We start from the raw sequence: 25,000 nt of genomic DNA, 5'->3' as shown, positions 1-25,000 counted from the left end.
TTTTAAATACCTATAAGAGAGCTTTAAAGCTTGACAATCGATAACTAAAACGTAGCGCATGGTAATTTACATAGTCAACCATTTTTGTTTAAAGTTACATATCGCTGATGCTAAATAAAAAGTAATTAGTGTTTAATGCATCAGACCATGTCACACAATAGCGTGATGTGAAACAGTGATGAATATATTCGATAACGCGACAAACCTACAGCAGTGTTGAAATAAAATTGTATGTCAATAAATTCACTAATAAATTAGATAAGTACCTACTACCTAGGTACTTAAGTATTGTATACGCTTTTTCTCCAAAATATGGATAATCAAGGATGACGGGAACTAGCCCTAATATAGAAAGCAAGGTGCGTTGACACATTGCCCTCATTCCATTACACAGACAGCATCAAGACGGAAGCTGCAGCAGAAGTGTCTAACAACGGTATGTAGCGCAAGTAGGTATAGGTACGTCTTTCTCATCGAGTTACATTGTTGTTCTGTTTGTCTGGGTGGGTCCTGGAGTCATTGTGCAAATGATCAATCAGCCTGGCTGTCCAGCGCAGAAGTGCAGCCAGTATTCTTACCAACATTCCAAGCGGACTTAATTAGTAGGTACAAAATTAGATAAGACTATAAATTTCAAAAATAAGGATCACTATAAAAGTTGATACGTTTACTAAGTAAGTAACCTTCCATTAATTATATGGATGAGGTCAGAAAGACAAATAACTGTAAAGTGTATAATTTTGCCATCGAAAGTAAATTGAGGCGGTACAAGGTTGATTTGTCATGTTCCACTATCAAACGAATTGACCGCAAACATTGACAATTCGAAATTACGTTAGATCATGGAAATTCGACGGATTTCGTTCAGTAGACGGTTAAAAGCTAATGGCAAATGGGTACCCTTTGTGTTGACGATCGGCGATAGTACAATTTCATCGGCATACCTAAGCTAAGCTAACCTAAGGTCTTCCTGAAATTAAGCTTATTAATTTATTCAGTACTAATTAATAAAAATGATAAAAGAATATAAAACTAAAAGCAAAAAAATGGCACCTGTGGATATAGACAAGGTACCTAGATATCACTACCCCTATAATAAATGCGAAAGTGTGTCTGTTTGTCCTTCAATCACGTCACGATGGAGCAACGGATTGACCTGATTTCTTACAGGACATAGTTGAAGCTCTGGAAAGTGAAATAGGCTACTTTTTATCAAAGAGTTCCTACGTGATTTTTGAAAATATAAATCCACGCGGAGGAAGTCGCGGGCATCAACTATGGTCAATAAAAGATCTATTAAAATATTCACGAGTCACAAAGATATCGTTAAAGAGCAAATAATCTGGAACCAAGACCACTATGCGCTCAATTGTGAGGAATGTGATTAATGAAGCAGCGATTAATTCAATTAACATTAATGTTCTCATTTAGCAAAACTACTGGGCTCAATCAACGCACCCGTGGTACGACTGGAATACAAACAAACCGACAAGCCGCAGTAAAAGCGAGGTCAGTAAGTTATTAAATGGAATGCTTTTAATCAAACTAAGCCTTCATTAGAAACAAAGTCGTCAAGTTCCAGTAAAAGAGATTAAAATGTTCTTTAGATCACGTAATGCTTTAGTGCACGTTTACCTAGTACCTACACATTACTACTGAGCATAGTGACAGATCATCTTACTGATATATAAGTAATCCAACGAAGACATTATAATGGTAAAACTTGGTAAAATGGTTTAATGGTATCCGATTTTTGATATAATTAAGAAACATTTTAATTTCCGAGTTAGGTTTTAACTGCGGCGACTGTTTTCGACATTATTTTTTCTAAGTGTAAATTAAAAATTTAAATCACCACCGACAAGTGAAATGTACCAATCTAAGTATGTATACAACGATTTATAAACTTGACATCGATTACCGACCACTTCCTTGCTCCAACATCTAATTTTGATCACTATATTATGAAAAAAATATTAAACCGACCCGAGGACCACACTGTGAACGACGGGCCCTTCCGTCGCCATCATCCACAGGTCCTCACGAGGGCTAGGATTCGCAAGGAGGGCAATTCCTTTTCCACGTTCCCCATCCTCAACATCTCCCTCACCCGTCACCAATCTGGACAGACAAGAGACCGGTGGGGCAGCCAGTGACTGGATGGGTGATGGAACCTCATCACCAAACACCCAACACAGCCACACCCTCCGCTCCTGGGGCTATACCCCATGGGTGCGTCTACTGCACCCTCTGCTCGGAACAGAGGGACGCAAGACAACATCCTCTCCCTACCAGGTCAATTAGCCATGGCTAGCAATATTCCATGAAAAGAAATCGTTAACCATGTTACCAGGGTACATCGGCCCAAGCGCTGCTGTAATCCGCACACTCAGACACGGGGATGTTACCTGGCTGGTACCCCACGACTGAGATCCTTGCAGGCTACACCAACTGATAAAATGGCTGATAATCCTCAAAATCTAAACGGATGGAGCGTTACGGTGCCACAGACAAAAAAAGAGCTAATAATGTATAGTGTATACCAACTTTCTTGGTTTTAAATAAATAATCATCATCATCGAAAGCACCTTTGAAGTATGCCATCTTGCAAAAAGCTTCTCTGTCTAAAGTTGCTTCTTTTAATTTTGGATAGCTAAACCAAGTAGGTAGATATGCCTATCATTTAATTGGGTATTTTCCTTCTTTTGCGATCTGGAGATCTACTCGTAAAAATTTTTATGAATGGATATGATTTATTAGATACCTACAAAATCATAATGTAGTTTCCTTAAGTATTTAGGATGTTCTTTTTTTATAAATGCCTTGACAGGATTCCCAGCGCAAGGCCATACCTATCTACATCATGTTCGTTATTATTTTAGGAAAAGCCATTCCGCCAAATCCCATTTTTCCAATCATTTCGCCAAGATCTTAGAGAGTACTTGTTAACATCTACTCTACATGGTCTTCGCTACGTCGGAGAAAAAAGATTAACGTGGTTTGAGCGGTAAGTCGAACTCATTATCAATCCTATATTTTTTCTTTTACTAAGCCTTTCCTTCCTAGCTAACCTTCAGCCTGAACATAAAATAGATGTCTAGAAGAGCACATAGTTCGAAGAACTCATAGACACTTCCAAGGTGCAGAATGGCGCCGGAAAACGGACTTGGCAGACCCCCACTAGGTAACAGACGACAATAAACAGTCGCAGGGAGCCGCTGAAATCAGGTAGCACAAGATGATGGCTTGTGGAAGTCTTTGTCAAGAGATCTATGCCCAGCGGCAAGATGTCTATCGGTTGATGACAACAACGATTCGGCGAAAAACACACAACACGCAACGGCAGCCCAATGCGGATGGTGGCTGCACGTCAGAAAAGCGCATGTACAATAATTTTATGTGATACAAGAAATAGAAACTGTATGAAGACATCTAATGGAGTGTATGGTGATCGACGAGAACGCCGCGAGACAGTAGTAGCGCTTTGCAATACTTTGTACTTAAACTTTTATACTTTTTTTACAAAAAGTATATAAGCCATGCTATAATCATGACTATATTTCCCCTCCAATTAAGCGTAAAGCTTGTGCCAGGAGTGGGTACGACAATAGTGCAACGGTTTGAACCGCCAACCTTTCGGAATTCAGTCCGCTCCTCAACCGTTGTGGTTGAGCTATAGAGGCTCAATGTGACCGCCTTATTTGATATCCCCGCAGAAAATATACAATACATACCTTCTAAAATCACTATTGGATTTGGATTGGAAATTGGACTTGCTGGTAAATGATAATCCTGCCGCTCTTCTTCTCGTGTTGTTTCAGTCTTTTGTATATTTTTTTTTCAGATTTTTTTGGCTTGGGGCCTTTGGTAGTTCATTAATTTGCGCCGGCTTCTTTATTTTAAATGTGTATGCAAAATGGCGTATGTCACCCATGATAGTCAGCATCAACCCAGAGAACATGCCGCTCAACAAGCTGCCCTTCCCTGCGATTACCATTTGTAATGTGAATCAAGCAAAAAAATCCGTTGCAGAAAGGATAAAAAAGTCTGGGTAACGTATTAAATTACTAGCTGATGCCCACCGCGACTACATCCGCGTAGATTTTGGTTTTTAAATATCCCTTAAGAACCCCTTGAACTTTCGGGATAAAAAGTAGCCCATATAGTCTTTAACTATCCGTGTAAAAAACCACATGATCCGTTGCCCCGTTGCAACGTGATTGAAGGACAGACCAACAAACAAACACACTCACGCATTTATAAAAAGAGGAAAATTAATATTGCCCTTATTGTACAACGCAAAGCAAATAAGGTAAGAAAATCATTACAAGTAGGTACGTAGGTAACTAGTAGGTAGCTACCCACTAAAATTTTATTTTGCATTTAGTGGCAAGTGTAGATACCTAAATTAAAATTATGCTTTATAAAAACTCGAATCTAAATCAAAACTAAATTTTAAATAGATAAAACCTCATCAATTCCACCGCAGCGCAAAGTGCTTTACTACTCAAGAAGCTGGCAACAATAAATTATTTTGATATACTTAGCCAAATTATTTTTTTGGCCAAGATAGCTGCTATTTGATTTTACTATTGGAGAAAGGTTTTAAAAAATTTCAAAGTTTTGTCAGAGTGAACTATAGTTGTGTCACTGCTCGACATAGCTCTTCGATCTAATCTCTCGACCTAATTTTGCCCAATTGCAATAAATTTAAAATCCGTATAAAATACGATAAACTTGCAAAGATTCACGAATTGGTTGAGTAATCATTTTAATCATTAACGAATCTGTTGGAAACCAATTTTAATTGATTACTTAACTTATACTTAATAAAATAAAGCTGAGTCATAATAACGAGTTTTAAGAAATTAAGTAAATAATACTTATTACGTACACACTTTAACGGTAGCACCTAAAAGAAAAGTTGGGAAGGAAATCTGCATGCCTGAGAGTTCTGTGATAATGCTCTCAAAGGTATGTGAAGTTTGCCAATCCGCCCTTGGTTAGGTTATGAGCTTAACCCTTCTCATTCTGAGAGGAGACCGGCGATGGGTTGAATGATTATGATGACGATAGTGAGTCAGTGGTACAAATTCAGCTGTTCAATTAAACTAAATTGACCGGTCTAAAACTAATGCTATTGTTTTTAGCAAAGAAGATACCTAGGTAGTGAAAAGGGTAGCACTAGGTATACCTATTTAGACCTTCAATTTAGAAATTTAGACAACAGTCCCTGTATCTTGGATTTTATCACATTTTTAACTTTGATCTTAAGAATCTTCTATTCATTCATGTAATTTTTTTACGTTATGTTTTAAAGGAATTCAATTGACAAAAAGTTACTGGAAAGCTTATGTTCAACTCAACCCGATGCAGATATTTTCGAAGACGAGATCGCGGAAAGTGCTAACTGGGACTACACACGCTCTTTCCTCATTAATGTATGTTTCACGTACCTATCTACCTATCTACAGAAATCTAGGTATCTAGGTAATTACTAATTAAACCTACTTATTTTAATAGGTTTAATTAGTAATTACCTATTTTAACATTTAAACTTTAGTGAGTAATTTCCATTACAAGTACCTATAGGTTCTTAGGGCTATACTCGCGTATTTAGTCGATGTAAACCCGACAACCTATCCGGGCTCCTTTTTCATAGGGATTCAGCAGATTACTTACCTAAATTACCTCTTGGCTGAAATAATAAAATTCACGCAATGACATTCAACTTGCGTGCCAATATTATCTATCAGAAAGTTCTCTTCAAAGTATTGATTAAACGTTTTGATAAAGTTTACAAAGAAGGTGGAAGAAGTGGCCGAAGGAGGAAGGCTGAGGACCATAATATGTGATGGCGGTCTTCGGGGAAGAACGTAGATTTTCAACAATGAGCATCTGCAGGCTGAAATAATGATGATGGTGGCTTTACCTATTCGACACGATGAATTTTACTTGTATTTTAGGTAACCCAACCTTGTAACGAGATGCTGTCGGTATGCCTTTGGAATTCTGCGCCAATGAGTTGCCAAGACTTGTTTAACGCACAACTCACAGATGAGGGCCTTTGCTGTACCTTTAATGTTGTACATCGAGAAAAAATGTTTCGGAACCCGTAAGTTAAGCTCTTAAAGGGCATGAGACGGGTCTGCCCGCGAAATTCAAATTTAATTTGGTTGTTCGCAATTGTAAACTAATACGACAAAGTAGGCTTATGGCACTTGAATTGCGCCAATGGCAATACTACCTGTGAGGATGATACCATCCTCACAGGTTTATTTTCTTAAACTGAACATTTTCAAGTAAAGATTTTTATGTAATCCTGTAAAGATGATACTGCCATTGTCGGAATTAGAATGCCATAAGCCTGCTTTTTCGTATTAATTTCCAAATTGCGGAAAACCAAATTAAATTTGAATTTCGTGGGCAGATCCGTCTCTTGCACCTTAACGAATTGCATCCGTGAAATTTTTAGTCAACTAAGGTTGAAAATACATATTTTTGTTTCGTTCACAGAAAAGATCTCAACGACTTAAACTTTACATTTCCGTTACCAACCGTGGATTGGACTCCTGAAAGTGGATACCCCGACGACGTGCCTGATGATGGATTCCCCTGGAAGCCTAAGGGTATCTTATCTACCTGCTAATGATACTCTATTTATAGCCTTTTAAATAACATGCCATTCGAAAAACCTATAACTAACGTATCTTCTATTATTACCTATGTACCAACGTTGAGTTTTGACCGGGAATTTCAGTCAAAACTACTTTTGACCATCATCGTTCGTTTCGACTGCGTTTTTCCAGTTAAAAGTACCTATTATTTTTGACTGAATAAGAGTTTTGACTGTAAATGAGTTGTAACATAGGTATTCAACAGTATTAATCTCAGTCACAGAGGTAGGGTGAACCAGTCAAGAAGTTTAAAAGTAAGTTGTGGGTAGGTAACTACGTTTTTAAGCTCTCTGTTATGTTACTTATTTTCAAACCATTTCTTTCTCATTTGAACAGGAATTGGTACGGATCATGGCTTAACTTTGGTGTTAGATGCTAACCTCGAGGAATACTACTGTGCGTCTACGAAAAGCACTGGATTTAAGGTATTTCCAGTTCATCTTTTCATTCAAATCCATTTCATATCCTTGCAAATAATAATATTTTTTAAAATAAAAGCTCTTACTCACTCACTCTGACGCATCAAAGCTCAGCCCAACCCCTTGGACCTAAAAACTAAAAGCACAAGGTTCCCTTCAAAATGTAGATTAGGAATAAGGGCAGATTAATCAAAATTCCCACGGGAGCGAAGCTTGTTAGGTAATATAGTGATTTATGGTAATAGAAGGTTTTTCCAATTCAATACTAGGTAAATAAATTAGGAGTTCTTCAGTCAGTCAGGTCATAGGTTGATGATGATGATAATGATCACTAGCCCGACCCATTATGTATCCGATTATTTCAATATGTACCTATGATTACCAATGAGACCAAACCTTAGGGTGATTACTGATTACGCACTGCATCCGATCCGAATCCGTGAAAATACGTTCCGAAGTAGTCACAGAACTATTTGTATGGTAGCTTACACACTAGCTCCGATTTCCGTCATTAGAGTTCTCACCGTCGTCGTCCGTGAGATGTGCCTCGGATTAATAGCTCGTTCACACAGGCTGCGTAAGCGTTGCGTAAGCGTAGACGTAGCGCGTACCATTACGATTTGCGTTGTAATGTATGGAACTGTATGAAAAATGCGTAGCCCGGTGTGTTATGGGTTTACACGTGCCACTACGCACGTGTCACGTGTACGCAATTGGTGTGAATCGGCCTTAAAATCGGACGTATGACGTAGATGTGTCAAATATGTCCACTGAATAGCTTGGATTTGGATCGGAGATCGGATTAGTGCGTAAGCAATATCCGAGTTCGGTCAGGGTTTTTTATATCCGTATTTTCACGGACTCTGTTTGGATGAGTGTGTAACCGCTCTTACGCTGTTTTTAGATTCTTCTACACAATCCGACAGAAACACCTAATATAGCTAAACTAGGGGAAGTGTATGGGCCAGGAATAGAAGCCCGCGTGGCCATACAACCGAGAATCCTCGACGCTCAGCCATCTCTTAAATATATTGACGTCAATAAGAGACTCTGTCTGTTCTCCAGCGAAAAGGAATTAGTTTTCTATAGGTAGGTATTAGGCGGTATTAGGTTAAATATAACCTCGTAAAAGAAGGTTTTCTTATACCTAATATTCACTAGGACTCTAGGTACTTAATCATATTTTTTTTTACAGGACTTACACGTTAAGAAACTGTGAAATGGAGTGCGAATCTCGCAATGTTCTAGATACATGCAAATGTGTTCTTTACTACATGCCTAGTAAGTGGGTAGAATAACATTAATATTTTATCATTTTCCTGAGGAAATATAATACCTATAGTTTGTTTCAGAAAATAAAACAACGAGAGTCTGTGGAAAAGCTGATGCGAAATGTTATAGCAATATAAAGAATTATGCGCCTCAAGGTACTAACTATAATTCCATTCTAAATTAATGTAAGATGCTCGAACGATCCATCTCTAATTTGTCTAACAAATAAAAAAAATATCTATAAGTAGAAACAAAAGTATATGAAGTGGATATGCAATGTCCAGTAAGGTTCAACTAGTTAGGGATAATAGTTATTTGTTATACTAGGCTGCAAAGTTGTTTTTTTGTCACAAGAGTTTGTATTAAATTCCGAGCCAACGAAGAATTCGAAGATTAGTAGTAATTAGAATCCTGAGCGTAGCGAGGAATTCAAAGCCTCGAGCGCAAATTTTGCAGTCGTGCGAAACACACAACTTTTCATTTCACTACAGCGAGAAAATGCTAGATGCTTGATATAAGAGATCATTCAGTAACAAGAAATAATGAAAGTCATTCTTTCTTAAAAGGTCTCGAAAGAGGATGTGACGAATGTTTGCCTGCGTGCACTGAGATCTCTTACTCTGAGCGACCTAGTGGAGCGCCGCTGAACAAGGCACTTGTTAGCCGCTATACCAAGAGTATTAGCTTAGCACAAAATAGGTCCGCTGAATACTTTACGTAAGTATTTACAACTTAAGTAGGTACTTACATAGATAAACGACGACAAGTGGAATCTGCTGAAGTCAGATATTTCACGGAAGAAATCAGGTTACTTACGCCAAAATTAATGCTCAATCTATCTTTAACTTGTCGATAAGTAAGTTACTTAGCAACGCTGTTATTTGTCAAAAAGACTTTTGACGAATAACAACATTGCTAAGTAACTTATCGACAGATTACCTACAGATAGATTGATTTTAATTTTGGCCGTTAATAATATTGTTAATCTATCCACTAATCCCGGTTCATGGAGGAGCATACTTAGCTGTAATTACCGTTCCGATACCTGGTTTCGAAAACCATATCTCCCTTGCGCGACATACTTACATATCCGATTGGGGTGGTCCCGTAGAAGAGGAACTCGGTGCAAGGCATGGCTTGTGAGACAGCAGGCTAGGTTGCTTTTACTCGATTTTTGAAGCGAAATTTTTTGTTGAACGTTGCGTGCTCATCCGCTGGGTACCCGGAGCAATCAACAAGCCTTGTTAATTGCTCCGAGGCTAGGAAGTAAAATGAGAAAAAAACCGGCCAAGTGCGAGTCGGACTCGCGTAACGAGGGTTCAGTATTCGGGTATTTTTTTCTATATTTTGCACGATAAATCAAAAACTATTATGCATTAAAATAAATAAAAATCTGTTTAAGAATGTACAAGCAAAGCCCTTTCTATGATAACCCACTTGGTAGGTAGTTATCTTACTTTGAAAATTGAAACACATTTTAATTCTTTTTGTGATGTAACTACAAATCCACGGTTTTCGGATTTATTTCCTTACTTGTGCTATAAGGCCTACCCACCTGGCAAATTTCATGATTCTAGGTCAACGGAAGGTACCCTATAGGTTTCTTGACAGACACCACGGACGGACGGACAGACAGACAGACAACAAAGTGATCCTATAAGGGTTCCGTTTTTCCTTTTGAGGTACGGAACCCTAAAAAAAAACGTCTCCATTACCGTCCGTCTCCGCCTCAGGGTAAGTAAACTATTCTCTCATTGTCATAGTTTTCTTCGCCTCAGCTAGGTTTTAAAATAGTACCTATCTTAGTTTAATGATAATAATAATTAATTTTATTATTACAGGGACAACATGTTGATAATACATTTCTATTTCGAAGATAACTCGTTTATGAGGTTCACAAAGGGAGAAATATTTGGTCTCACAGAGTTTTTGTGTAAGTGTAGAGTTTGTGTGTTATGTGTGAGGCATTTAGCAAACTATTTACCTATCATCAGGATCAACCTTGATCAACCCATCGCCAGAAGCAGCAATCAACGCCACTCCACTCCGTCAATGGGGGCGTTACGCCTAACGATCAAATAATTTGTTATGTAGGTGACTCTACCGAGCGTACTAAACGTACTAAGTATAAAACTCTGTTTGTAGAATGTTTGTGGGCACTGAAACTCAGCTAAGTTGACCTAATGTTTATTTTCAGCAAACACAGGCGGCCTACTTGGACTCTGCATGGGCTTTAGCATGATGAGTGCAGTTGAACTTCTATATTACTTGACTCTGCGGGCTCTCTGTGTTGTCAGGCAAAGAAAAACTGTACAACCTTTCATTAAATAGGTACTGGGTGTTGTACAAAACACTATTGTATTACAAAAACTTTTTATTGAAATCTTCATTATGTACATCAATCTACATTAAGTTCCTATATTAATTAAATTAAATTTGCCTAACTATTTACTTAATTTAGATTTAATATTCCTTGTAAGGAGAACAATACATTCTGCATTTAATAGAGTTCATTAAGAAACCAGAAATGATTGCTGAAAATATATTTTTTTATTGCCAAAGAAAAATATTCTTTCATTATCAATCACACACATTTAAGGAGTTTCAACTATACCTACAGTAAATAAGTTAGATCAAAACTCAAAAGGTACCTACCTACTTGAATGTTGTAAATGTACAAGAAGACAACAATATAATCTACACATTTGAATTGTCATTTAGGTACCTATCTACATTTTTACAGCTCAACAATTGAATTAATAAGTAGTTTAAATGCAATATCACAGGCTTTTCTTTCCTACTGCTTTTTCAAGTCTTATATCTGTGGTTTTCTGTACAAGTAAACACTTAGTTTATGGTAAAATTATAAAGTTTATAGTAGTGTTGCAGGAAAATCGATAGTCTATCGATTTTCCGGCAATCACTCATAAAATCGATTGTGATTCGATCAATAAAATACACGATAGTGATAGGTTGTTAAAAAGTGTGTTCAAAAGAATTAGAACTTAGGTACCCATGATTGCACACTTAATTTAGAGAAAGCCAATGTTAACACATCTTATGTCCTTTGAAAAAACTTAATTATTTCTTTATGGCAGAACAGAACAGAATAAAATAAAGAAATAATAGTAATAATATTTTTTTAGTAATTTTTAATTTTTAAATATTTATTAATAATCATATTTTATTTTTTTGGCTCTGCCATAAAGAAAAAATTTCTTAATTTTTTCTTTATGGCAGAGCCAAAAAAAGAAAAGAAGAGAAAAAGAGAGAAAAATAGAAATAGAAGAAACTAAAATAGAGAGTTAACAAATAGTCCAATCTGAACATGTGGTATTCGTCTGGTCATTGTACAAACACAGATCTCAGCTGGGCTTGCGTAAATTTAATCCTTGGCCTACTTTGTTCTTTCACACTATAAAATATATAAATTCAAAGTATAAAATCGAAGCAAAACCTTTTCTATTGGATTTTAGGTCTGCCTTATCCTTTAACGATCTAAGGTGATGTCTGCTTTACTATCGATATCCCAATCGATTTTACGGTAATTATCGATAAATCATATCGGTCTTCCATACTAATTCACGTTTGTTGCCTGGGCGGGCCCTGCTGCGGAGGTGCGGGCGGCGCGGGGGCGGCGGGCGCGTCCGGCGGTTGCAGCGTGCGCGTGCGCCGCCGCGTGTAGTGCTGCCATAACAGTATAGCCTGGTCGTCCATGAATTTACAAACCTGAAATACGAAAGATTTGTCACTTTGGATACGAATTTATTTTGAATGTTAACACTTCAACTTTAAAAATTTATTAACTTTAAGGGCGCCTGGCAGGCGGTTGCCACAACTATACTAGCTACGACGATACGACAATATTTTACTGCTGTCGTAGATTTGAAATATAAATTGGACAGCAATTAAAAAATGTTTGTAGGATCCAAGGGATCCAAGTGATTCAACGTCTCATTTAAGTAACCTTCAATGTAGATTGCAGTGTCTGAATCAGAAAAGAACTATCTAGATAATGCAACTGGGAGACGCCTTTTTTTAAATAAAAAAAGGTAACCAGCGCACATATTCAAAAAAGGGATATATGTAAAAAGACTTTTAATAATGAGGATAAAACAAACCTGTGCTGATACACATTCTCTTCTAAAAGCTTCATGTTGAAGGAGCTCAAGGAAATGCAAGCACATCGGATACTTGAGATAGCGAGCGTATTCTGGCTCACGCCAATACTGTAGATACTTGAGATAATTGACAAATGGCTGTTCTTTCAGGTAGCCTCGCTGCGCCAGAACTAAAACATTTAAACACAACAAAACTAAAGCAAAACAACAAGAAACCTTTTCATAATTTTTTCCTCCATACCTACTAATATTATAACAAGGTAAAGTTTGTAAGGTTGAGCGGTTGAGTAGTTACGAACGTGAAGGTTTATATATTCCATCCAAATACTAGCAGCATGTCAGCTGCCCCTAACTTCACAATTCTCTCTCTGATCTGCAATCATTTCACTATCATTAAGTTTCCTAAGTGCAGAAAAAACCCAGTATAAAGAAGAAGCTAAATATTATACACATACTAGCTGACGCCCGCGACTTGGTCCGCGTGGATTTAGGTTTTCGAAATCCCGTGGGAACTCCTATGGTTTTCCGGGATAAAAAGTAGCCTATGTGCTAATCCAGAATATTATCTATCTCCATTCTGAATTTCAGCCAAATCCGTCCAGTAGTTTTTGCGTGAAGGAGTAACAAACATACATACATACACACACACACACACACACACACACACACACACACACACACACACACACATACAAACTTTCGCCTTTATAATATTAGTGTGATTGCAAGAACTTTTTATCAAAACTCACAGTGTATGTAGTTTGGATTAGCCAGGCATTGTACAAATTCTAACTCCACTTGAAATCGTATTCTATTCTGCTCTTCTGTTTCCATTACTGAAATAATAAATTAAAAATAAAACAGTATGGAGGATAATAATCTACACTTATACTGTAAAACATAACTGGATTGTTTCTGTACCATAAACATATATTTTAATATTTTAATTCAGAGGAAGCCTTAATTCAATATAGAGCCCAAAATGTTTAATGCTGAAACTACTGCATACCAATTCAAAAGCATATTATATCTATACATATAATAAAATTGTAGAAAAGTGGTGTCTGTACAATGGAAATATATAAAAAAAAGTAGCAGGGGTTGTTATTATATCGATGCCGAACCCGAAATTGTAATTAATTTTTTTTTTGTCTGTTTGTCTGTGTGTTTGTGCACGCTAATATCAGAAACGGCTTATTCGATTTAGATACGGTTTTCACTAATATGTTGTAGTAAGCTTCACTTAACATTTGGTGTTTATTTCATGTCAATCGGTTCATAAATAAAAAAGTTATGTCAATTAATTCAAAATATGCTGCCTGAAAAGTCACTATTCCACGCAAACGACGTCGCGGGCACAGCTAGTTCTAAATAACATATACACTATACATATATGCACCACAGTTAATTTGATGATTTTGGTGTGGTATGTATGTACCCATTATCAACAATATAATGTCACAAAATAAGCTTAAAATCCTAATGATTTTAAACTTATTTTGTGACAATTTAAAAGCAACCAGCATACTAATAATTGTACTCCTGGAAAGCATATAGGAGTTTTTATACTGAAAAACAATATATAGCCAGCAAGGGCCAGACTTTCGTTATTCCTCTATAAGTCAAAGATTCCTTACCTCCTCCTCCTATTTATAACCCTTGCCTTGAACTTCAAGTTAAAGAGGCTCTACTGTTCAAATTCAAAATATTTTTATTCAATTACACTTTTACAAGTTCTTTTGAATCGTCAAAAGCATCTACCACTGGTTTGGAATGCCTTTTCTGTTCATACTATAGTTTTGGAGATGGAGGACTAACTCCTCAATGAGTAACACCTAATCAATGGTGATCAGTGTAATAATAGCTTAGTGAAAAGTAAATTTTTATCAATAACACAACACATTCCTTTCCAAGAGAAACAGGCTTGATTTAGGTAAAAAAAAAAAACAAGTTCGAGTCAGGCTCGCGCACCGAGGGTTCCACACTGGTATTTTTTCTAACATTTTGCGCAATAATCAAGAACTATTATACATAAAAATAAATTAAATTAATCTGTTTTAGAATATACAGGTGAAACCTTCTTTATTTTAATTTTGTGATATAACCACAAGTTCACTGTTGTCAGATTTTTTCTTTACTGGCAGATGGACAGGCAGATAGACAGACAATGAAGTGATCCTATGGGTTCTTTTTTTTTCTCTCGAGGTAGGGAACCCTAAAAATCAGTGCAGTTCTATATTATGGGTGGGGTTCATTATTATCATTCAGAACATTTCACGAGAAAGGTTAAATAAGTAGGTAGGTAGGTGCCTATTCTAATTTAACACTTTCCTTCTTAATAATTTTTGTTGTTAGCTATGGAATAGGTAAGCTGGGTTCTTATTCTAAATAGGTAAGCCTCCCATGCGAAGCTGGGGCGGGTCAACTAAATACAGTGGACCCCCGGTAATCCGGCCCCTGTCTAATCCGGCACCCCCTGTAATCCGACATGTCTATTACATTGCGACATGTGTTATTATTGAATATTTTTGACAATCTTCTTATTTTAATGTGAACATTTGTTTGTACATTATTTTTCCTAATGTAAAGTTATTATTTTTTATAAGTTCTATAGCATTAATGACGTTAATATCGTTTAATTTACTAAATTTGACATACATAATTAAGTATGATTTGTATTTCAGAGTAAATATATAAGTACATATAACATATAGAATCTTATCATTGGATCTGTAATTTGTCGGATTACAAGGTACTCTTTTGTAAACATTTCCGGACTATAGGGGGTCTTAGGCAGTACTCTATAATCCGACAAATTCGATAGTCCGACACTGCCCTGCAAAATGTTTGTAAGATTACCGGGGGTCTACTGTAGTAAGTATACAAGTATAAGAATACAAAGTCTTGTTGCATACCTACCTTTTCCGGCCATCATTTTAAAGCCCTTTTAGTTTAGTATCCTTTTCCAAATAATAAGGTGCACAGCCTATTTGTTACTTCAAATTATGTAGCCTGTGTGTGTTTGTAAAATTTTAAAATCATTGCTAATTTTATATTATTTAAAATTATGAAGAAAGGTTCCGATTTCGAATCGAATTTCGTGATTTCGATCACAAAAATAAATCACAATTCAGAAATGTGATGTGGTGCATAATCATCATATGTCACCATACATGACACATGTCACATGTGACATGTCACACACATACAGTCGAGCAGCTGCAGTGCAAAGAGAATATAATCACTATTCACTACGTTTTTACGCTGCAGTGCACCACAAGTCGATTCCGGAAAACTTGTATCAATCATTATTACAATCGCAATTGGTTATGCATTGTGTGATTGTAATTTGTAATATTGATTGCAATCGTAACATTGTAGCTGTCATTCTACCGCAATCGAGCTGCTGTGCAGGAGTATAGTATTCTGATTTCTGTGTGCTGTGCACATACAGCAAAGTGATTACTGATTACCTAGTTACATACTCTTTGACATACAGTGAAACAAAGACCTTACACTTCAGTGAAACCACCACAGACCAGTACCTAATCGGGCAGTGCGACAAGGATGATACCTAGCACAGCTATTAGGTACCTACTACCTACCTGGTACTACCTACCCATACATACGCACGGCACCCCTTTATGAGCGCTTTCCAGTCAGATTTAACAAAAAAAAAACACTCCAAAAAGGCAGAGCACGCCCGCCAGCTAACACCAACACAGACGAAGTCCAAAAAAAAAGGTAGGTACTTAAAAGGGGTGGTGTGAGGCACAGAGTAGGTACTCTCCAGACTAGTATAATTATTATAATAGTGATTTGTATTTTGTGTAGAGCAAGTGCAGAGGAGTCGTACCTACTTTGGTATTGTGAATGAGGTGTCTAGTGTAGATTGGTGTTGTGCTGAAACCAGCTGAAACTCAAATTTAGGAAACGCTAGTCAAAGTCAATACAAAAGAAAGGTGTAATTTGTGGTAAAAGTTTTTGATCAAAAGTTAAATAGGGACAAAGAGCACCACCAAATCAAACAGCATGTCCGGAAATAGGTGTATCGTTAATTCGAACAATCTTTTCGAAGATGACGATGACGTCGACGACGCAACCTTTGTTAAAAGTTATAGACAAAGGTTCCCACCACCGCAACCCAAGCCATCTCAGTCACCTTACATAGCGGAATTAGAAAGACAAAGGCAAATAACATTACAAAAACAGAAAGAGATCGAACAACGTACCGTCGATTCGTCAATAAGAAGTATAGGCTTATTACGTGAGTCAGAACAAATTGGCATTGCAACCGCAGAGGAGCTGGCCCGTCAACGAGAACAACTTGAAAATACAAACAAACGACTAGATGATATTAACACGAATCTAACTTATAGTCAAAAGCATCTTAATGGTATCAAATCAGTTTTTTATGGATTCAAGAATTACCTATCTGGTAAATCTGATCAAACACCTCCTAAAAGTCAGATATCTCCAAGTTCGAGTGGCTCCAAAGTGGGTACAAGCAGCAGATTTGACGATACTATAACTTCTATGAGTGCTAGTGCCAGTAACAATTTTGGCAGCCATCCTAGCACTCGGTTGCGTGGACTAGACTCGCAAGCCACAACTGAACCAATACCAGATTCTCAGCGTATAAATAAAATATTGGATGAGAACTTAGATGAAATGGTGTCTCATATATCAAGACTCAAAGGGCTAGGAATGGCTCTTGGGGAAGAAATAACACAGCAAAATGAACTTATAGACAAAATTCATGATAAGGCTGATGATGCAGATATAAAGATTGGCCAGCAGAACAAGCAAATGAATAAGCTCTTAGGAAAATGATAAAAGTTGCATTATTTGTTCAATATAACTCATATGCATCATTATTTTGTAATTTGTTCATGTTTGTACAAAATATTTTGGCGTATATAAAATAAGAACTATCTTTGTTAAGAGTATACAGTAGAGTCTGACTAATCTAGCACTGTTAAGAACCAGGAGGTGCTGGATTATTGAATGTTTGGATAACTGGATTCTAAGGAAATTTTTTCCTTAGAATCCAGTTAAAACAAAGCATTTTATAATGTTCTAGTTTAATGAGAGAATATGTATTTATGATATACTACATACATATTTCTTCTAGGCTCCCATGAGCCTAGGGTTGAGTGAATGGGGTGTAGGCAGAGGGTGATAGACTACTGAATGTGCTGAAGTACTGGATTGGTGAGACTCTACAGTACTTTTATTGGTATATAGTCTGAAGACATTGAATAATATTATTAATGAACCTGCCTAATACCTATTAATTAAAAAAACAATACTACTGTAATATCAATGCCAACTACCATTAGGACTGCTTATCTTTTAATTAAATACATTGCTTATCAAAAGTTAAACTGTAGTTAATCATTCAATAATCATGTAAATTAGCTCCTAATTTTGTAAATGCTTCTACATTAAAGTATAAAATAATACTTTTAATATGTTTTATGTATATTTTTGCTGTTTTATTTTTATAGATTATTTGTAATGTAGAGAATAGAGTTGCTGGTTTTGGGGCAATAATAATAATTTCTTATCATTCCATTTTATGTTTTCTAAAATGACTAACTATTTTAATATTTTCAATTGTTTATGTGAATTTCATTAATAAAATTATATGATATATATTAATCATTTTGAAGTGATGAAATAGGTAGAGTATAAATACCTAAAGTTCTATCGAATCTGTCGAGGAGAGACAATATGGAGTTGTTAAAACCAACTGTCAAATATATTATTTTTGTTGAATCCTGCAAACTGGTATTTTGTTTTGTATTCAAGTAATAATCGTAATAATATAAACTTTTTTTGGGATCCCATCTAGATAATTCTAAAATTCTGCGATTTTAGTTAGCTCTAAAATACTGTGATTTTAGAATTAAGTACATATTTTGTTCATTTATTTTTAGGTATCTATATTCTATTTCTATCTTTATTAACTAACCATAATTAACAGGCTGCAAGCAACATGGCTTATATTGTTATCTGTAATAAATTAATAAATAGCTATGCATTATCCAACTATGAATAATTGAAATATTTACTGTGAGCTATTTTCCTGCTGAAATATGATTTAATAAATTTAATATGTAAAACATAGTCAAAACCATCAAATGATTTATCAGATAAATTGCAATAAAAACAAAGTTTCAAAGCTTTTTATTTATTCAAATTAAAAACTTATAAGATCAGCAAGTAATACTTCAATATCTTCATGGCTACTACAATAACTGTTTTAAAGTTTTGTGGCTAGCAAAACATTTCAACTATCACATTTACTGTGTTCATTGCTGTCTGTGCACTGTGAATCTTTCTGTGCTTTTGTAATACTCTCCTATTAGCTAATCTCTTATTGCAAATATCACATGAAACCTCTTGATTAGTATGAGATTCTTTATGAATTTTTAAACCAGAGGATGTAGCAAATCCTTTAAAACATACATCACATTTATGAGGTCTTTTCATGGTATGTGTGTGAGCAATATGAACAACCAGGGAATGTTTAGTAGCAAAACATCTATTGCAATCTTTATGCATACACATAAATGGCCTTGGCTGCTCTTGACCAGTATGAATCAGTCTATGGACTCTTAAGTAAGATGCCCTTGTGTAGGATTTAGGACAATCTGGGCAAGCAAATTCTTTTAGACCAGAATGAATCTTCAAATGCATCATTAAGGTTGATTTTGCTGTAAACTTCTTTCCACATGTTCCACAGACAAACAATTTACGATTGCTGGAATGTGCAACACGAAAGTGCTCTTTCAAAGATTGTCTTGATTTGTAGGTCTTATTACAAAATCCACATTTGAATTGGTTGACATTAATATGGGATGCCATGTGCTGTCTTAAACCACTTGATGTGTGGAAACTTTTGCCACACTTAGGGCAAAGAAATCTGCGGAAGTCACTGTGTTTTGCCATATGATATCTGAGACTGTATATCCTAGTAAAAGATTTAGAACACAGGCTGCACGCATATCTTTTTTCACCTTCTGGCCGAGGAAGTCTCTCTGTTGAGGTTATTTCTGTCACAGGTGGCAAAGGTGTCACTTCCTTACTTTCAGGTACTTGGAGCCCAAAATTTACAACTGGCTGGTTACTATATAGTGGAACATCATACTCATGATCTTGATACACAACATTTATATCAATAACATCCATATTATCAGCTCTTTGAAAATTGGTGGGCGTTGACTGTATACTAAATAAATGTGTTAGTGTCACATTTGCTTTTAAGCAATTGAGTTTGAAATTATAGGCGAGCAGAGCAGTAGAAACACACGAAGCGCACATTCCTTGAGGCCAATTTTCTTCGTCATTATTCTAAACAAAAAAGTTAGGTTATTATTAAAATCTACACCAAGATATAAGTGACTAGATGGTAGGCATTTTAAACTTACTTCTAAACAGTTGAGAAAAATAAGAATGTCAATAAGCTTTATTTTATTCATTTCATGAGAAACTAGATCTTGTATGTTCTTATACATTGTTGGGTCGTTCGAATCATAATCCATGAGACATGTACGACATATGTTTTTTGAAGTAGGTAAAATCGAATTCGTGAACTCCATGCTAAAACTTGTTTAACCACCATTTATTTAGTCGAATTTTTAATTTTCGAAATCGAAATGTTCTTTCTATAATGTTTTATGTTTCTATATCTATTTCACAGATCACTATATACAGTCTAAAGACAGATAGGACAGTGCAAAAGTTAACGGTTAGTTCCGTTGTAGCCGCATAGCGCTAGTGTCGCAAAAAGTGTTGGGACACAATCCGACCTTGTGTCGATGTCGATATCGATAGCATAGTGATGTCCCATGACAACGTTGAAACGGGGTACCTTTATAATTTTATTTTTTTTGCATATATTTAGGTGTAAAATAAAACAACTTATCAAATTCAGTTTTATATTTCTTGCTTCTTAATCTATACACTTTATATATTTACCAAAAGTCATCTTTGAGGATCCTTCTGAAAATAGCCTTTGCTTCTTGTTTTCTTTGATAAACATTTCTATTATTCTTTTAATACCTGCACTTGGTTGTCAAATTGGCTGTAAAGGAATAATATTATTTTATTAATGAAAAATTAAATTACATAAACAAGAAATTATGTATGAAAAACTACATGGATTCTTAATGAGACGACTGATAGTTGGTACCTATATATTAAAATTGGTCTAATAATAATATAACCGATTGATTAAAAAATACAGCTATAAACTAAACTAAAACTAGAGGACTAGGAGGATTTTTAAAGATCCAGTGGGAAGTGTTTGATTTTTAGGGATAAAAAGTTGCCTATGTCAATTACTAGATGCAAGCTACCTCAGTACCAAATCTCATACAAATCGGCTAAGAGGATGATGGGTTTTATGGAATCCCGTGGGAACTCTTTGATTTTCTGGGATAAAACGTAGCCTATGTTGATCCCCAGAATATAGGCTAACTCTGTACCAAATTTCGTCAATATAGGTTAAACTGTTGGGCTCTGAAAAGGTAGCAGACAGACAGACACACTTTCGCATTTATAATATTAGTATGGAAGTATGGATAAAATCTACTGTATGGACATCAGTACAGTGTTAAAGTAGTGGTTCCGTGGAGACCATCACATCAATATTTGTATTGCATATAAGACTTTAGCCATAATTAAGGCAATGTTAGCAAAGAATAAATAAAATAGTTACTAGACACAGGACAGATAATTTTGTACTAACTCACCACTAATTATTATTATTGTACTTTGAGTGGATACTGTTGAATCTTCTGAATGTTGAATTCTGTTGATCTGAAGTTGGTTGTAAAGCATAATAAAATTGTGATCACTGAAATCATGTTCAGCTGAAAAAAGAATTTTACACAATTTATTCACATGAAATATGGTATGAAAGCACAAAGTAAAAACTATGTTAGGGAATACCTAGTGCTTAATACATCTTTAACATGAAATCAACTTACCTAATGAGCTCAGGAATTCCGTGAAGTATTTTCCTTTTCAGTAAACAAGTAGAGATAACCATGCGTACGTCGGGTTCCCATACCACCACATACTGTCGAACTGATGTCTATCGAAGTGCTTCTGGCATACGTGTCTGTTCAACAATTGAGCCTTCGGCAAAGCACTGAGTCCTATATTTACAGGAATTAATTGGGATCACCACAATTCCCATAATTTATTAACCTTTGGAGACAACAACAATAAACAATATGGCTTCCCAGTATATGTACCACAGAGCAAGGTACATACTACTCTCTAACGAGAGAATAGTATGCCACAGAGTCTATGTATATGGCCATCGACTAGAAAAAAGAATATGGCTGCAGCTTGTTGCGATACTAGCGCTTTGCGGCTAAGAAAGAACTAAAGGTGTCACGGGCCTGATCTATTTCTATATAACTTGTTCCACTCACAGATAAGCACAAGTAGATCTAAGATTAAACAAAGCATTCTATGAACAAAGTACTCTGTGGATAAACATGGATTAAATCTTAAATTCAATACAATAGAACTCTGAGTACCTACGTCTACGGAATAATGACGGAGTAGGTACAAGTACAAATAGGGACTTCGTCTGTATTGGTGTTAGCTGGCGGGCGTGCTCTGCCTTTTTGGAGTGTTTTTTTTTTTTTGTTAAAACTGACTGGAAAGCGCTCTAAGGGGGTGTCGGCGAGCGCCGGTACAGACGGGGTCCATACTTGTATAGTTTCCCTTGTTACAAATAACTACCTACAAACTTGACATTGGCTAATCCCGCTATCTATGGTCGTGACTTGGTCGTGAGCTTGCGTCATTGGCTTGACATGCGAGTTGCGTGAGTGAGCACTGAGCTTGTCTGTACTCTGTGGTTGCTCTCGTTGCTCTGTAGTCGTGAGCATTGAGCATTCTTTCCATTTCCAATTTGCCAGGAATAATAATTTTTGTATTTGTGTCCTGTTAAATAAATTTAATATACATATAAGGCTAAACCAAAAGCGTAGTCTACAGAGGTAAACAAGTTCATCTATGGAAAAAAATGTGAACCAGATACCTTAACCTTAAAGTCGTGCCACATTTCCCTCTTTTTTTAATTATTTTTAGGGCACAAACTTGTTTTTTACTTATTTTTTTAATAACTTCATTTTAGTTAAACCATGAGTCGATTTTTTGCAACTGGTACAGACTCAGAGTCTGATAGTTCTTCTGAAGAGGAGCAAGTAGTACGGGCGCCTGCAGCCGTGTATACGGTAAGTTACGTCGAATAATTTAAACTTATGTGGTGTACAGTAATTTCTCAATAGTTTTGAGCTATCCTACTTGAATCATATGCAAACAAAGGGACCCACTTATATTATTTTCCCAAGAAAACCCCCCCTACGATTGCCTGTATGGTCTGTGGTAATGACTCTCAAACCATATTGGCACAAATTAATTAATATCCACCCATTTTTGCTTGAAATAAACTTTTAAATATTTAATTTATTAAAAAAAATTTTATTTAAATACTAAGAACTTGTACATACAGTACACCTACCTACCTTTAATAAGATATATCTTTTTTGGAAAGAAGCAACACAACCATTCCCTTGCTGTTAACATTTTTGGTGTTATTTGCATGCATCTTAATAAAATATTACTTTTATTAACAGTTCAGTGATGATGAAGAAGAAACTAAACGTGTTGTACGTTCTATGAAAGAGAAGCGATATGAGGAATTGGAAGGAATAATCCATTCACTTCGCAATCATCGCAAAATTAAAGACTTCTCATCAGCTTTGGCTTCTTTTGAAGAACTCCAAAGAGCATACACTCGAGCTGCTCCTGTTGTCCTAAAGGAAGAGAATGGGATAGCACCAAGGTTCTTTATAAGGGCTTTAACAGAGCTGGATGACTGGGTTTCAGGAGCATGGAATGATCGGGATAGTAGGAAAGCACTTTCAAAGGGCAATAGTAAAGCACTTACATCCTTAAGACAAAAACTGAGGAAATACACAAAAGATTTTCATGCTGAGATTTCTAAGTTCCGGGAGAACCCTGAGTTGCCTGATGATGATGATGAACGCAAAGGTAAGTTACTTGCTTACAATTGTGTGTGGATGATGACCTTCTCTCACTCAAAAAGAAGAAAAAAACAATCACATTCAAAATTCTGTTAACTTTAAGTTAGATTTTAGTATTTTTACTTTACAAAGGTCTTATTGTTACATTGGTCCCATGTAAAGACGTTCAAAGAAGTATGGAAGGTGGCCTAGTGCAAACCGCCATCTTATTTTTTCCAAAATTGCTGTTGCACTCTTAGACCTTTTCAAATCACTAAAGGTTGTATGATTTGAGTCCTTATTTTATAGGTGAACCATACTTTTGATGTGACAGTTGACCCATAGAGTTAAAATGGCGCATGAGAAGTCATTTTGTACGGACTATACTTATGATGTTTAATATTTATATATTTAGTATATACATACATATTATGTTATCTAAATAACATAAACCAGATTTAATTATTTTATTTTTATTTGTGTTTGTCCAACACATTTTAAAGCAAAAAAAAAACAAAAATATGGATGTATCCACTGAGTAAAGATATCAATCAACAAAAATCAATTATAATATTTTTATAACAACACCATTTATTGTGAAAATTCAACATGCACTTTAAAAGAAACATTATTTTATTCACTTTTAGCTATACATATAAATGTTCCGGCTATAACATCTGTGTCTGCACTCCTGTCAATCATAATCTGCGTCAGATCACAGATACAGTCCGTTTCTACGTACATGGATAAAACAGAGAGGAGGACAAAACTCTTCAATCGCATGATCAGTGTTATAGTTAGTTTGCTGTAGTTTAAGATAAGCCTCCATCTAAAAATATTGTTTTCTAGATACATCATCTTCTGATGATTCTGACGATGAAGAAAAAGTTAAAGAAAAACCAAGAATGCGTCGCTCACCAGAACCACCTCGTAGACCTCCACCTCAAGAGGACGAGTCTTCAGACTCAATGGACTGGGGCTCCAGCTCTTCTGATTCGAGCTCGAGCTCCGACGACGAAGCTCATGGCGCTACTACCATCAGAGAACGGTTCTTGAAACGTGCCACAGACGTAAGAGATGAAGACGAGGACAGGGACAAGCGTCAGACGCGTCGTAATAAAAGACGTGAGGGAGCTGGGAAAATTAGCAAGAAAGATCAAGCAGATGATGGAGGAGAGTGGGAGACTGTTAGGAAAGGCGCTGCTACTTCTGATAAGCCCAAAATGTTTGCTAAGGTAGGTCTTTTTTTTAATAAAAAATAGCGAGTGTCACCTGCTGTTAAGTGATTACCGCCGCCCATGAACATTTTCAGCTCCAGAGGAACCGCCGATGCATTGCCGGCGTTTCAGGAATTTGTTGGTCCACCCTTTTTATCTATCTATCTAGGCAGATTTCTACACACCACAGTTCTACAAACACACTACAGACAAGTTGGGCTCTACACTCCTCCAGCA

The 25,000-nt window shown here is 36.1% G+C and overlaps 6 protein-coding genes and 1 long non-coding RNA gene across 11 annotated transcripts in view; 5 read left to right on the top strand and 2 right to left on the bottom strand.

The window, feature by feature from the left end:
- The window catches only part of LOC123871404, a 383,067-nt gene that overhangs the window by 156,242 nt on the left and 201,825 nt on the right, over positions 1-25,000 (top strand). The gene's annotated exons all lie outside the window — the stretch shown is intronic.
- LOC123871375 (pickpocket protein 28-like) lies at positions 1,014-11,429 on the top strand. Its single transcript, XM_045915154.1, has 14 exons — positions 1,014-1,070; positions 1,432-1,509; positions 2,883-3,007; positions 3,845-4,051; positions 5,321-5,441; positions 5,967-6,115; positions 6,517-6,629; positions 7,014-7,102; positions 8,001-8,185; positions 8,292-8,377; positions 8,449-8,523; positions 8,935-9,085; positions 10,210-10,301; positions 10,566-11,429. The coding sequence occupies exons 1-14, from the start codon at positions 1,014-1,016 to the stop codon at positions 10,697-10,699; spliced, it is 1,662 nt and encodes a 553-aa protein (XP_045771110.1). The 3' UTR covers positions 10,700-11,429.
- LOC123871394 (mediator of RNA polymerase II transcription subunit 31-A) lies at positions 11,864-15,680 on the bottom strand. Of its 2 annotated transcripts, none has more exons than XM_045915181.1 (4): positions 15,405-15,680; positions 13,239-13,325; positions 12,490-12,659; positions 11,864-12,097 (listed from the first exon to the last, which is right to left on the bottom strand). In XM_045915181.1, exons 2-4 carry the CDS (start codon positions 13,321-13,323, stop codon positions 11,951-11,953), a joined length of 402 nt encoding a protein of 133 aa, XP_045771137.1. In that variant the 5' UTR covers positions 13,324-13,325; positions 15,405-15,680; the 3' UTR covers positions 11,864-11,950. The 2 variants fall into 2 exon arrangements, with proteins under 2 accessions (XP_045771137.1, XP_045771136.1); XM_045915180.1 differs by having other exon boundaries at positions 15,409-15,679.
- The window catches only part of LOC123871386 (synaptosomal-associated protein 29), a 22,391-nt gene continuing 10,931 nt past the window's right edge, over positions 13,541-25,000 (top strand). The window contains exons 1-2 of one of the 2 annotated variants that reach the window (XM_045915170.1): positions 13,541-13,551; positions 16,337-17,975. In XM_045915170.1, coding sequence (XP_045771126.1) covers positions 16,522-17,322 — 801 coding nt within the window. In that variant the 5' untranslated portion in view covers positions 13,541-13,551; positions 16,337-16,521 and the 3' untranslated portion in view covers positions 17,323-17,975. Of the gene's footprint in view, positions 13,552-16,257; positions 17,976-25,000 lie in introns of those variants that run through there. The other variant, XR_006797258.1, reaches the window with a different exon arrangement.
- On the bottom strand, positions 18,659-20,179 carry LOC123871378 (gastrula zinc finger protein XlCGF26.1-like). The gene is made up of 2 exons (XM_045915161.1): positions 19,926-20,179; positions 18,659-19,848 (listed from the first exon to the last, which is right to left on the bottom strand). Exons 1-2 carry the CDS (start codon positions 20,094-20,096, stop codon positions 18,772-18,774), a joined length of 1,248 nt encoding a protein of 415 aa, XP_045771117.1. The 5' UTR covers positions 20,097-20,179; the 3' UTR covers positions 18,659-18,771.
- LOC123871370 (eukaryotic translation initiation factor 3 subunit C) overlaps positions 22,349-25,000 on the top strand; it is a 5,900-nt gene continuing 3,248 nt past the window's right edge. Inside the window, exons 1-4 of one of the 3 annotated variants that reach the window (XM_045915148.1) lie at positions 22,349-22,517; positions 22,655-22,754; positions 23,157-23,574; positions 24,396-24,781. In XM_045915148.1, the coding sequence (XP_045771104.1) occupies positions 22,662-22,754; positions 23,157-23,574; positions 24,396-24,781 (897 nt within the window). In that variant the 5' untranslated portion in view covers positions 22,349-22,517; positions 22,655-22,661. The remainder of the gene's footprint in view (positions 22,518-22,654; positions 22,755-23,156; positions 23,575-24,395; positions 24,782-25,000) is intronic. The other 2 variants (XM_045915150.1, XM_045915149.1) reach the window with 2 other exon arrangements.
- Positions 23,814-25,000, top strand: part of LOC123871380 (histone-lysine N-methyltransferase PR-Set7) — a 24,420-nt gene continuing 23,233 nt past the window's right edge. Inside the window, exon 1 of the mRNA XM_045915165.1 lies at positions 23,814-23,826. The gene's annotated coding sequence lies outside the window, so the exon portion shown is untranslated. The remainder of the gene's footprint in view (positions 23,827-25,000) is intronic.

This window comes from Maniola jurtina, chromosome 13 (assembly GCF_905333055.1).
Source record: "Maniola jurtina chromosome 13, ilManJurt1.1, whole genome shotgun sequence".
NCBI lineage: Eukaryota > Metazoa > Arthropoda > Insecta > Lepidoptera > Nymphalidae > Maniola > Maniola jurtina.
Note: the sequence above shows the minus strand (reverse complement) of the source record. Positions and strands in the feature narration are given on the sequence as shown.

Excerpts from the sequence above, each read along its gene's own strand:
- LOC123871375 (XM_045915154.1), top strand. The coding sequence starts at position 1,014 with ATGATAAAAGAATATAAAACTAAAAGCAAAAAAATGGCACCTGTGGAT. Across the intron at positions 1,071-1,431 it reads CACCTGTGGATATAGACAAG|CAAAACTACTGGGCTCAATC; the intron begins GTACCTAGATAT and ends GTTCTCATTTAG. Across the intron at positions 8,378-8,448 it reads TGTTCTTTACTACATGCCTA|AAAATAAAACAACGAGAGTC; the intron begins GTAAGTGGGTAG and ends AGTTTGTTTCAG.
- LOC123871394 (XM_045915180.1), bottom strand. Across the intron at positions 12,660-13,238 it reads TAATCCAAACTACATACACT|TTCTGGCGCAGCGAGGCTAC; the intron begins GTGAGTTTTGAT and ends TAAATGTTTTAG. Across the intron at positions 12,098-12,489 it reads GAGAATGTGTATCAGCACAG|GTTTGTAAATTCATGGACGA; the intron begins GTTTGTTTTATC and ends TTCGTATTTCAG.
- LOC123871378 (XM_045915161.1), bottom strand. The coding sequence starts at position 20,096 with ATGGAGTTCACGAATTCGATTTTACCTACTTCAAAAAACATATGTCGT. Across the intron at positions 19,849-19,925 it reads TTTTTCTCAACTGTTTAGAA|AATAATGACGAAGAAAATTG; the intron begins GTAAGTTTAAAA and ends TTTTTTGTTTAG.